We start from the raw sequence: 13,425 nt of genomic DNA on the forward strand, positions 1-13,425 counted from the left end.
GGTTACAGTACAACAGCGCGAGGCAAGCCGTCCCGCTTTGCAGGTCGGCTGTGGGGATTCAGCACACAAAACAGCACCGACTCGCACTCCCCAAACTCTCACAGCTCCGAAGCCGCCTGCATTTGGTCCTGAGACTGAATGTAACTAACCTGACTAGGCTATGTCACACGAAACCTCCAGTCCACTAACGTATAAAGTTGTCGAGTACGAAGGCGAAGGCTCAAAAGCTCACACCGCGTTTATTACACCTTAGCTGGCGAGTCGTAGGCAAAATTTCGACTCTAAATGCAAGGCTTCCCCAATGACACCAACCCGGTTTCATCCATCACCGAAACCGAATGTTCACTCGTCGAACCAAATAAGGAACACCTACCTGGTGGCTGACACCTGCCGAGGACACAATGTCGACATTGAAGGCAACTTGCTCCGTTCACCTGCGAGAGTTGTTCCGCTCGTGTCGTAGATTCAAAAACGCCACTTCCAACATAAAATTGTGCAACACATTCACGAAACAACGCATTAAAAACTTTCCCTCTTACATGGGGTTTCTATAATTATCTTATCTGTAGATGTACAATCGCCATGCTTCTATTTATTTATCGTTTTCACTTAAAAGCACTCCTGGTCTCCCCAGAGTCCAGTGCTGGAGGCGGAACTGGAACCGCCCAGAAGCGTAGTGAGCGACTGGCGCGGACTGGTGACTGTGTGATAGGCTGGCTACATTTTCCGGGTATTTACAACAGAAATCGCGCGGATGCGAAACCCAGTTGCAACAGGTGACCTGAAGTAAAGGTTATTTTATTCTCTGTGCACCGCGCGCTGATAACGCATTTTCGGGGGAAAGCGTCGAGATGTTCTTAACTTCACCAAGCCCACACGAACCGTCTCGGTCTGGTGTAGCCAATTTGAAAATATCAGGTTTTCACGTGGAAGGAAGTTGCAGTGGCGGGTTATTGTCTGAAATGTCACTCTGCAAAATAGCCAAGCACGGAACATACTGGACAACAACGATCACCAGTCTGGCAATGACAACAATATGTCTACCCTTCTTTCTTGACTGATTTCGTGGAATATGTTAAATAGGCTACCTGTTGCTGTTAATTTGTGCGGCACATTGTGCCTACACTAGTGCACCACGTAGCCTACACTCCAAGAAGAAATGGTTCCAAAACGGTCATGTGCTTCCATGGAGGAACGCAGTCTAGTTCAAGGGTTCTTCGTCAGGCAAAATGGTTAAGTCTGGGAGCTTTCGGTTTCGACGAGGTCGAGGGTTCCATAAACTGAAGTGGTTACCTTATGAAGACAAGCCATGAATCCATTTTTTCTGAGTGTAACCAGCAGCATTGCCAATAACGGTGTTTAATTGGTGTAGGCCTATTATTCGTTAGCTACTTTACGTGAATACAGGCTAGTGTAAGTAACACCAGTGACTGCAACTTTGGATAAATCAGAACGTCATGCGAAAGATGCTGTCAGTACTGTACATGCACCAGTGATAAGCGAAGTCGTTGGTAAGAAACGGGCAGACTCTGATGTTAATCAGTCTTTAACTGGGTTTGGGGTCACACCTGTGAATCCCCGACCCCCCGGCAGCGCCTTTCCAGTAACTCCGTTTGAAAAAGATGACAAAACAAAAGTTAAAAAGAACTGTAGCGCCCTCGTGTGGATTGCTTTGGAATGGCATTCGAAGTTCTCAACCGACCATTGCGGGGTGAAATATCAGAATCAGAATCGGGTTTTATTGGCCAAACATGCTTTTACACATGTAAGGAATTTGACTCCGGTTCACAGTAACTCACATTCAACAATGTCAACAACAACAATGACAAACAACAACAAGAGTAGGTTTTACCTAGTAGTGCTATCATGCACAGCAGTAACGTGTGTTGTGCATATGCATTGGATAAATATGTAATAAATATGCGGAGTGTATAAGTAAATTATTGCACGATGAACACGGCTGTGGGTGTGTACGACTATTTTTGATTGACAGGCATTGTACTGAGGACATGCAGTGACAGGTCACATGGCTGGGTTAATTGTTCATGAGAGTGATGGCGTGTGGGAAGAAGCTGTTCCTGTGTCTGCTGGTTCTCGTGTGCAGTGCTCCGTAGCGCCCCCCGTAGGGGAGGAGCTCAAAGATGTGGTGGCCAGGCTCTGGTGGTGTAGAGATCCTGGAGTGAGTGCAGGTTTAGCCCAATAATCCTTTCTGCAGACCTGATGGTGCGCTGCAGCCGGTGTGTGTCCCATTTTGTGGCAGTGCCAAACCACACTGTTATGGCGGTGGAGAGGACAGGCTCAATCACAGCTGAGTAAAACTGCACCAACAGCTCCTGAGGCAGGTTGAAGTTCCTCAGCTGGCGCAGGAAGTACATCCTCTGCTGGGCCTTTTTTTGTGATGGAGACGATGTTAGTCTCCCACTTCAGGTCCTGGGGGATTGTAGTTCCCAGGAACTTGAAGGTCTCCACGGCCGCCACAGTGCTGCCTTGCATGGTGAGGGGGGGTCAGGAGAGGCGGATGCCTCCTGGAGTCCACTGTCATCTCCACTGTCTTGAGCATGTTCAGCTCAAGATTGTTGTGGCTGCACCAGAGGGCCAGCCGTTCAACCTCCCCTCTGTATGCAGACTCGTCACCATCTCGTATGAGACCAATGACGGTTGTGTTGTCCGCAAACTTCAGGAGTTTAACAGAGGAGTCCCTGGACAAATGACATAGGTTACCTCAGGCACCTTTTTTAGGTAATGTCAAAACTCAATAGTAGACTAGAATTATTTTAATATCATTAGAATAGGCCCATTGGCTCAATAAATGTGGATATCGAAAGAACATGATTAAAATATGATAATTGAGACTGCTCAGCTACCAACTGAGTAGGCTATATGTGCAGATTTTGTGTTGGAAGTTTGTAACTGCCCCTCCCTGCAAAATAACAGTTTAATTTCGAGTTACAACTTCCAGTTTCGTAACAATACATTGCCCTACGTAGGCTATGAGCACGGGGAGCGAAAATTGTTTGGTCCAAATCTGTATAGACATTAACATCTGTTGTTACGTTCGTTTTTCGTGGCGCCTGACTGTAGGCTACCAAAATGAAGGCTAATTTCTGTGAGTGTTGTTTTGAGGACGGAAATTATTTTGACAACAATCGTTTGCTCGTGTTTTACAGAAGGCTCTGTTGCGCACACTGTGGTGGCTGTCACGTCACGCGTAAAGTGTTCTAATTTAGAACATTCGTGTTTCAACAAACACCTCATACTGTTATCAAGAAACAAAACCAATATGGAATATGTGGCTAAATCGGGATCTCTTTAAATGCATACCATTTGAATTTGTCTAATAGTTTAGGTCTAAATTATTTACACATACACGGCGAATGACCAAACCTACAAGCCGATGAGAACAAGACGGCGCGGTATAGCGCATCAAAGAAGGAGATGGTCGTCAAGTCCATGAAAGCAGGTAGCAATGGTTTTTCTGCTGTTGCAGTGTTTAATAGGCATACGACGCTATTGTTTCATTGAGTAGCTATCAACGAAGCTAATGCGATCGAATGTGGCTTATGTGTATCATAACCTATTTTGTGTATTTTGAAAATAAATGTAGAACGTGAGAGATTTTGTTTGTAACGCGTACATTTAACTTTTTCTCTTATTTCAATCAAGAGGAGGTTCGTGCAGCGAACCAACTAAATGAGAAGCCACTCGGAACCAGGGACAATTTGAAGCGCGCCACCACCCCCAACCAATGGACACTCTCGCGTAAGCCTGGCAGTTCCAGTAAACAGAACAGCAGAGGTGCGCAGGTGGAGATGCCAAAGTTACCCGTGGCTCGGGATAAGAACGTCAGTGAGTACCAGGGGAATTACAAGGCCTGGCCGGCGTTGTCCATTCGCAAGCGCCGGCCGATGGACTGTATCCGCCTCAGGGGCGATTTCGACCTGTTGACCAATTACGCCGCCGTCTACAAGGGTGTGAAGGGTGAGGTGGCGAAGTTAGTTCGGCCCCAAGACAACGTGGGCACCGACCAATCCCCCTTTAAGACATTCACGGAATACCAGGACACCTATAAGGCCTGGTCAGTCCTGCCGGTGCGCTCGAAAAAGCCAGTGGAGTACAGGGCTCGGGGTGATGTGGACTTTGTGAGTAATTACGCCCAGGAGTACAAGGCCTGGAAGATCCAGAGGAGACTCCCGATCATCCATCTCGAACAGACGGCTATGCCCGTGGGACCCTTCCAGAACATCACCTCCTATCGCTACGATTTCACGCACAGGGCCGCCAAACAGCCACCCGGCTCAAATAGGCCAAACGGAGGCGAGACTCAGCTCCTCATCAAGGGACGGCAGCTCCCTCGCTCCATCTCCACCAAGGAGAGCCGCGAGTCTCGCAGCACTGACGCGCCAAGGCAAAGACAGCCAGTGGGCGTGGTCAGCCAGCGCAGAGATACGCAGCCCGGCAAAGTCGGTCGTTCTGAACAAGCTTGAAAGAACGGGGGAAAAAAATTCTTATTAAAATGGCCACGAAGGATGCCAATCCAAATCCATTTTAAAAACTGTTTAGCTTGTAGCATCATTAGCAGACTTTGTTTTACAGGGCTAGTTCGGCCATTTCTTCCTGATGACTTGAAAAACACATGCGCGTGCTAAGGATTGATTTGTTACATTATTGCGTTTTTTAAGTCACACTAAAATATTGCACCATTCTGTCGGTTATTTTTGGTGCTCATTGAACAAATGCCTACAACATGCAGGTAGGCCTACCATTGAGCCTCTGGCAAATGTGGTTCACCGTGTACATCTCAGTCTTGGTTAAATTAAACATTCTGATACGCTGCAAATAAACTGTTTCATAACAAACTTTGGTTTGCTCGGTACATACAACTGTTGGTGCATACTAAATTCAAAGCACACACATTGTTAACAAAAAAAAAACTGTTACACGGTTATTGTTTTGTCAACCTTTTTAATCAAATTTTGAAAAATAAAGTTTTGAGTACAGAAAAGAGTAGGCAAAAATGTTCAGCGAATCACTTTCTGAGCAGAGACAGTAAGCATGAGCTGCCAGATGTTGAAATGGTGTGGCTAACTGAATAGTAGTTTTTGTTTAATATGCTCTTGATACGGGTGTAGCAACTATAGGCTACATTATCGAGGATCTGTCCATAAAGTGAACAATTGCTATGGATGCATCACCGTTTGGGTAAAGCCCAAATATACCAGAGCAGACAGAACCGAACCCTGAGAACGTTACTGACAGACCTCAGAGTCAAACAAAATGACCGTTAACAATTTTAATAACTGTGTCCATGACAACAAGGGGACCATTTTTTTTCTTTGAATTTTTTACTTTTAAAATTTGACAAGTTGAATTTGGAGACATCAACAGCTGTCAGCATGCCTTCTAAAACCCAGTAATTCACATTTAAAGCAGACTGTGGATCGGAGTAAAGAAAACAATCACAATTTACCCCGACCCCGAAGAGGGTTCACTTCTCAGCGTGTCCATGATATACGGCTGTTGCTCTTCCAAAATCGCAACCAGCTCATCTTTCGCCTTCTCTCCTTGCGGGAGAATGACGTCGTACAAAAGCTTCCTCATTCGGTCTTCGTTCGTTTTCTCAGCCGTAATCCGGCCGAACATTTCAATGCTGATTAGTTTCTTTTCATAGAGGCGATCCAGTATGGGTTTCACCTCTGTGATTCTCGTTATCAGTCCCACATGGTTCTTGTCCACGAAATGCTGGCCTGTTGAGAAACAGATTCTGTGTAAGATTTTTTTTTAAATATTCATAGTTAAAGTGGAATATCATTGTATTTGGAACAACATGTCAGCTGTGGATTTCCACAGCGGATGCAGATTTTCACACTAACCCTCCGTCGGTTTGGGGCTGCAGCTCGTGGCGCTTCCGCCGTTTCCCTCCGCCGCAGTCGGGCTTGCTGCTCCCGCTCCTGTCGCGACATTGGCCCCTTCACCTGACAAAGCGGAACATCATGTCCTGTGCCGGGCTTGACTGTAGTCACTTTCAGGGATAATTGATATAAAACTCTGAAAAAGCAAAACTTTAAGAGCTAGAAAGTAATCGTAAATAAACACTTTCATGTAATGTAATGTTACCTACCCATTTAAAAATCGTCTCGGCTTATAGGCTAGGCCTACTGTCTGAATGCACGACCGCAGATCGTATTTTCATGGTCAATCGTGCGATGCATGTACGTATTTTTATGTATAGGCTCTATATATATATAGTCTATACATTTTTTTTTTTTTTTTTGCATAAGTAAGAACAACCTGAATTACGCTTATGACAATGCTATAGACTAGGTAAAGTAGAGAGAACTTCTGAGCAGAAAGTGAAACCGAAACATTTCTGTGACTAAGGCACCGAAGAAAAAAAACATCTAAATAGTAGATTTAACTTACCCACCTCCAGCTACTTACGGTCATTTTCACCTTGTTCTAAACTGTCCGCTTCGTCTTGTAGACCAATCGCTCTTAGGACCTCTGCGGTCCGAGCGATGGCACGGGCTTCCGTGAACTTGCTAACTAACCTTTGCGTGATCTGCACGGTTATCTCCTTTTCGATTAGACCATAGCCGATGATCTTCAGTTCACTCAGTTTATGCTTAAATACAATTAACTGTTTCTTGGAAAGAGTGTCCAGCACGGCAATAATGCGATCTCTAACAGATTTCGGCATAATGTACTGCAACTAAGTAATAAGACGTAGGTGTGTGAATCGCGTAGGCTACGATCGGAGAGCGGGGAAGTCGTTCTGTACTTCCTGGTAAGAAGCGGGCAGCAGCAGGGGCTGGAGCAACGTTTGGGGGGTGGTGATTCAGACGATTCCATGCACTCCCGGCTCCACAGTGGTCTGATTAGGGGTGGCGGCCTTTTTTGTGGGAGGACCATTATTTTTTCTTATTCATGGTACATTGCGTGTCATACAGGTCACAGGTTTTTTTTTCTCCATCCTTTGTATATTACAGCGTGTTTTATACACCTTGCAGTCCGTAAGTATTTGGACTGCGACACGGTTGTTTTGGCTATGTGCTCCAACATATTGGATTTCAAATTAAACGTTTAAAATAAACAATGAGGTTAAAGTGTAGACTGTCAGCTCCAACGTGGGGGCACTCACATCCTTGTTGGATGATCTGTGCAGGAATTAAAGCCTGTTTTTACATTACATTACAGCCTTACAAAACCCTTTACATTTACAGGCATTTACATTTATACAGCAGGATATATACTGAAGCATTGCAGGTTAAGTGCCTTCCTCAAGGGTACAAGTGTCCAACAAAGCATGGGAGTCAAACCTGTGACCATTAGGTTGCAAGACCAGCTCCTTACCCATTATACTACGCTGCTGCCTTATACATGTGCCAGGGTGCCAAATCTGTAGACCGTGAGAGGAAACCAGAGCAAACTCGAACACAGGGAGATAAAGCAGGCTCCACGCCACCCAGGACTCAAACCCACAACCTCATAGGGTCAAGAGCCAACTCAGCATGCCACCTTTTGGAAGCCAGATTTAGTGGACACGTTCAATAACACATTGTTCAGAATCACATGCAGTGAATTCCCCTCCCATCTCCAGCACAGTGCTCTTTTCTGTTACATACATTCTGAATTGGGTTCATAGCATAAGTGTGTGAGAATACTGCCCTCTGCTGGCGAGTTTGAGATTGCATGTATTTGTAGATCTCCCCCCCCCCCATTTGAAAAACAGCCCTTGTGGAGAAACCCTGTGAAGGGAGACAGAGTTCACTAAACTTGAAATGGGAGGAGCTATCCCATGCTGACCTATATGGACCCTAAAATGGGAGGAGATATAACATGGTCACCTATGTGGACCCTAAAATGGGAGGAGCTATACATCTACCTATGTGGACCCTAAATGGAGGAGCTATAACATGCTGACCTATGTGGACCCTAAAATGGGAGGAGCTATAACATGCTGACCTATGTGGACCCTAAAATGGGAGGAGCTATAACATGCTGACCTATGTGGACCCTAAAATGGGAGGAGCTATAACATGCTGACCTATGTGGACCCTAAAATGGGAGGAGCTATAACATGCTTACCTATGTGGACTCTAAAATGGGAGGAGCTATAACATGCTTACCTATGTGGACTCTAAAATGGGAGGAGCTATAACATGCTTACCTATGTGGACTCTAAAATGGGAGGAGCTATAACATGCTTACCTATGTGGACCCTAAAATGGGAGGAGCTATAACATGCTGACCTATGTTTAAGTCCTTGGTGCTTGCATACCAGGCAGCTAAGGGGTCAGCACCAGGGTACATTCAGAGGATTATCAGACCCTACACACCAGCCAGACCTCTCCGTTCTGCCACCTCTGGACGCTTGGCACCTCCCCCTCTTCGCGTCTGCACTTCCCGCTCCCGTCTGCTGTCTGTCCTGGCCCCTCGCTGGTGGAATGACCTCCCCGTGATGGTCAGAACAGCAGAGAATCTCACCACTTTCAAACGCAGACTGAAGACTCATCTCTTCAGGCTGCACCTCTCCCCACCCCTCTCTAGCCTATAGTTCAGCTCACTGTATCTAGCTAGGATAATTTGATTATGTTAGTGTATCTGGCAGGATTGTTTTTGTATGATTAGGTGCGATTCCAGTGCTAGTTTGTACTTGGTAGGATTCTTGCTTGCTGAACAAGCTTACTCTACAGGGTTGGAGTCCTGATCGATGTGGTCACTTCTGGCACTACGATCCTTACTTCACTCTAGTGTTTCTTTTGCACCTCTACATCGTGAACCAATGCACTTGTTGTACGTCGCTCTGGATAAGAGCGTCTGCTAAATGCCTATAATGTAATGTAATGTAATATGTGGACCCTAAAATGGGAGGAGCTATAACATGCTGACCTATGTGGACCCTAAAATGGGAGGAGCTATAACATGCTGACCTATCTGGACTCTAAAATGGGAGGAGCTATAACATGCTTACCTATCTGGACTCTAAAATGGGAGGAGCTATAACATGCTGACCTTAGTGGACCCTCTAATGGGCCCAGGCAGGTGGCTTTGGGTGGTTTACCTGGTATTAGAAGGTCTGCTGAAGTCTGTCGTGGTCGGAGGCTGAACAGGTCAAATTGGAAGTTGACAGTTTAAAGGCAGGAGAAGATCTGCTGAACCGACACATAACTGTCTGCTATGCTAACAGCCTCAGTCCACCAAAGTGCTGGTCTGGAAATGTAGTTTTTACATGAAAAAACCCCCCTCATCTCATGCGCCGAGTTGGCTTCACACCCTCGATCAGATCTTCTTCCACAAAGGACATCTCCAGCGATCGTATTGTTCTGTACTCAAATTTAATTAGAAATACATACAAACACATGCCAGGCCCAGTACAGCCGAGCAGAGACGGTCAACATCGCGTACGTCACAAACACGGGCGGCGGCGGCGGGGAGGACCCCCTCCCCCCCGACACCGCCAGAATAAACCTGCTCAGAGAGTTCAGTCTGGAGACGCCCAACGTCCACAAACACGGGGTTTAATATGCTCTTGATACAGCTGTATTTGGGTGTAGCAACTATAGGCTACATTATCGAGGATCTGTCCATAAAGTGAACATTTGCTATGGATGCATCACCGTTTGGGTAAAGCCCAAATATACCAGAGCAGACAGAACTGAACCCTGAGAACGTTACTGACAGACCTCAGAGTCAAACAAAATGACCGTTAACAATTTTAATAACTGTGTCCATGACAACAAGGGGACCATTTTATTCTTAGAATTTTTTACTTTTAAAATTTGACAAGTTGAATTTGGAGACATCAACAGCTGTCAGCATGCCTTCTAAAACCCAGTAATTCACATTTAAAGCAGATTGTGGATCGGAGTAAAGAAAACAATCACAATTTACTCCGACCCCCCCCCCCCCCCACCAAATATTCAAGCCAAAGTTATGCCCTTGTGTTCGTCATGGTCGGTGCACTACCCTGCACACGACAGTGAGTGACAGTGGACAGATGGAAACAGCCAGTGCCTAACGAAGACAAAGACTGCTCAGTGAACTGCAGCCTCGAGCAGGGCTGCCCAACCCCGTCCCTGGAGATGTCCCACGTGTAGTCAAATCCTGGGAAAGTGTTAAATCATCTCCATACACTCGGGGCCAGATTTAAGACCGTTAGCACGCGCAAAACCAATAACATGACCAGTGACTGCTTAAAGGTACTCGTTTTACACCAGTCATTGGTTTTGTTATCAGTTTTGCGCGCGATAAAAGTTTTTGCATATGTAAATCAGACCCTTTATCCCCTTTCCGCTCATTTACGCCATGCTATGGTTCAACAAACATCGATCACTTTGGCCGTGCACAGGAAGCATGCAGGTGAAAGAAGAGGGTTCACTTCCCTCTCAGCGTGCCCATGATGTACGGCTGTTGCTCATCCAAAATCGCAACCAGCTCGTCTTTCGCCCCCTCTCCTTGCGGGAGAATGACGTCGTACAAAAGCTTCCTCATTCGGTCTTCGTTCGTTTTCTCAGCCGTAATCACGCCCAACATTTCAATGCTGATTAGTTTCTTTCTATAGAGGCGATCCAGTATGGGGTTCACCGCTGTGATTCTCGTTATCAGTTCCACATGGTTCTTGTCCACGAAATGCTGGCCTGTTGAGAAACAGATTCTGTGTAAGATTTTTACAAATATTCATAGTTAAAGTGGAATATCACTGTATTTGGAACAACATGTCAGCTGTGGAAAATCGTATGTGTTGGGGTGTAACTTTTCTTTAAATTTCAAAGTTAAATATGATCTCAGAGCTCGTGATTAAATGTGTGTGGTTTGATGAGGTCATGTATGTACAGGCAGATGTAGACATGCGGATATAATATGGAGACGTTTCCCGCGCAAAAACAGTGAAGTTGTTGGTCTGACACGTGAAGACTTTCAGTGACTTTTTCCACAGCGGATGCAGATTTTCACACTGACCCTCCGTCGGTTTCGGGCTGCAGTTCGTGGCGCTTCCGCAGTTTCCCCTCGCCGCAGTCGGGCTTGCTGCTCCCGCTCCTGTCGCGACATTGGCCCCTTCACCTGACAAAGCGGAACATCATGTTCTGTGCCAGGCTTGACTGTAGTCACTTTCACGGATAATTGATATAAAACTCTGAAAAAGCAAAACTTTAAGAGCTAGGAAGTAATCGTAAATAAACACTTTCATGGAGTAATGTTACCTACCCATTTAAAAAATCGTCTCGGCTTATAGGCTAGGCGTACTGTCTGAAAGCACGACCGCAGATTGTATTTTCATGGTCAATCGTGCGATGCATGTACGTATTTTTTTATATATATAGTCTATACATTTTTTGCATAAGTAAGAACAACATGAATTAGGCTTATGACAATGCTATAGACTAGGTAAAGTAGAGATAACTTCTCAGCAGAAAGTGAAACCGAAACATTTCTGAGACAAACAAGTCACCGAAGAAAAAAAACATCAAAATAGTAGATTTAACTTACCCACCTCCCGCTACTTACGGTCATTTTCACTTTGTTCTAAACGGCCCGCTTCCTCCTGTAGATCAATCGCTCTTAGGACCTCTGCGATGCAAGGGATGGCACGGGCTACCGTGAACTTGCTAACTAACCTGTGCGTGATGTCCACGGTTCCCTCATTTTCGATTCGACCATAGCCGATGATATCCAGTTCACTCAGTTTACGCTTAAATCGAAGTAACTGTTCCTTGGAAAGAGTGTCAAGCACGGCCATAATGCGATCTCTGACAGATTTCGGCATACTGTACTGCAACTAAGTAATAAGACGTAGGTGTGTGAATCGCGTAGGCTACGATCGGAGAGCGGGGAAGTCGTTCTGTACTTCCTGGTAAGGAGCGGGCAGCAGCAGGTGCTGGAGCAACGTTTGGGGGTGGTGATTCAGACGATTCCATGCACTCCCGGCTCCACAGTGGTCTGATTAGGGGTGGCGGCCTTTTTCGTGGGAGGACCATTATTTTTTCTTATTCATGGTACATTGCGTGTCATACAGGTCACAGGTTTTTTTCTCTCTCCATCCTTTGTATATTACAGCGTGTTTTATACACCTTGCAGTCCGTATGTATTTGGACTGTGACACGGTTGTTTTGGCTATGTGCTCCAACATATTGGATTTCAAATTAAACGTTTAAAATAAACAATGAGGTTAAAGTGTAGACTGTCAGCTCCAACGTGGGGGTATTCACATCCTTGTTGGATGATCTGTGCAGGAATTAAAGCCTGTTTTTACATTACATTACAGGCATTTAGCATACGCTCTTATCCAGAGTGACTTACAAAACCCTTTACATTTACAGGCATTTACATTTATACAGCAGGATATATACTGAAGCATTGCAGGTTAAGTGCCTTCCTCAAGGGTACAACAAGTGTCCAACAAAGCATGGGAGTCAAACCTGTGACCATTAGGTTGCAAGACCAGCTCCTTACCCATTATTCTACGCTGCCGCCTTATACATGTGCCAGGGTGCCGAATCTGTAGACCGTGAGAGGAAACCAGAGCAAACTCGAACACAGGGAGATAAAGCAGGCTCCACGCCACCCAGGACTCAAACCCACAACCTCCTGCTCATAGGGTCAAGAGCCAACTCAGCATGCCACCTTTTGGAAGCCAGATTTAGTGGACACGTTCAATAACACATTGTTCAGAATCACATGCAGTAAATTCCCCTCCCATTTTCAGCACAGTGCTCTTTTCTGTTACATACATTCTGAATTGGGTTCATAGCATAAGTGTGTGAGAATACTGCCCTCTGCTGGCGAGTTTGAGATTGCATGTATTTGTAGATCTCCCCCCCCCCATTTGAAAAACAGCCCTTGAGGGGAAACCCTGTGATGGGAGAGAGTTCACTAAACTTGAAATGGGAGGAGCTATCCCATGTTGACCTATATGGACCCTAAAATGGGAGGAGCTATAACATGCTTGCCTATGTGGACCCTAAAATGGGAGGAGCTATAACATGCTGACCTATGTGGACCCTAAAATGGGAGGAGCTATAACATGCTGACCTATGTGGACCCTAAAATGGGAGGAGCTATAACATGCTTACCTATGTGGACTCTAAAATGGGAGGAGCTAACATGCTGACCTATGTGGACCCTAAAATGGGAGGAGCTATAACATGCTGACCTATCTGGACTCTAAAATGGGAGGAGCTATAACATGCCCTCACCCTCATGTGGACACTCTCTATATGGCCCAGGCAGGTGGCTTTGGGTGGTTTACCTGGTATTAGAAGGTCTGCTGAAGTCTGTCGTGGTCGGAGGCTGAACAGGTCAAATCGGAAGTTGACAGTTTAAAGGCAGGAGAAGATCTGCTGAACCGACACATAACTGTCTGCTATGTTAACAGCCTCCGTCCACCAAATCTGTCCACCAAAGTGCTGGTTTGGAAATGTAGTTTTT

The 13,425-nt window shown here is 45.7% G+C and overlaps 3 protein-coding genes and 1 long non-coding RNA gene across 4 annotated transcripts in view; 1 reads left to right on the forward strand and 3 right to left on the reverse strand.

Annotated features, from left to right (window-relative positions):
* Positions 1 to 695, reverse strand: part of LOC135255888 (DENN domain-containing protein 4C-like) — a 32,807-nt gene extending 32,112 nt beyond the window's left edge. The window contains exon 1 of the mRNA XM_064337657.1: positions 374 to 695. The gene's annotated coding sequence lies outside the window, so the exon portion shown is untranslated. The remainder of the gene's footprint in view (positions 1 to 373) is intronic.
* Positions 650 to 9,632, forward strand: LOC135255889 (stabilizer of axonemal microtubules 1-like). Its single transcript, XM_064337659.1, has 3 exons — positions 650 to 776; positions 3,664 to 5,123; positions 9,539 to 9,632. The coding sequence occupies exons 1-2, from the start codon at positions 755 to 757 to the stop codon at positions 4,482 to 4,484; spliced, it is 843 nt and encodes a 280-aa protein (XP_064193729.1). The 5' UTR covers positions 650 to 754; the 3' UTR covers positions 4,485 to 5,123; positions 9,539 to 9,632.
* On the reverse strand, positions 5,710 to 6,582 carry LOC135255892 (uncharacterized). The gene is made up of 3 exons (XR_010330307.1): positions 6,425 to 6,582; positions 5,871 to 5,972; positions 5,710 to 5,744 (listed from the first exon to the last, which is right to left on the reverse strand). It is a non-coding gene; the product is annotated as an uncharacterized LOC135255892 (long non-coding RNA).
* Positions 9,317 to 13,104, reverse strand: LOC135256189 (uncharacterized). Its single transcript, XM_064338032.1, has 3 exons — positions 11,506 to 13,104; positions 10,762 to 11,061; positions 9,317 to 10,637 (listed from the first exon to the last, which is right to left on the reverse strand). The coding sequence occupies exons 1-3, from the start codon at positions 11,762 to 11,764 to the stop codon at positions 10,375 to 10,377; spliced, it is 822 nt and encodes a 273-aa protein (XP_064194102.1). The 5' UTR covers positions 11,765 to 13,104; the 3' UTR covers positions 9,317 to 10,374.
* Positions 13,105 to 13,425: the final 321 nt, after the last annotated feature.

Source organism: Anguilla rostrata, chromosome 5, assembly GCF_018555375.3.
Source record: "Anguilla rostrata isolate EN2019 chromosome 5, ASM1855537v3, whole genome shotgun sequence".
NCBI classification, from domain to species: Eukaryota; Metazoa; Chordata; class Actinopteri; order Anguilliformes; family Anguillidae; genus Anguilla; species Anguilla rostrata.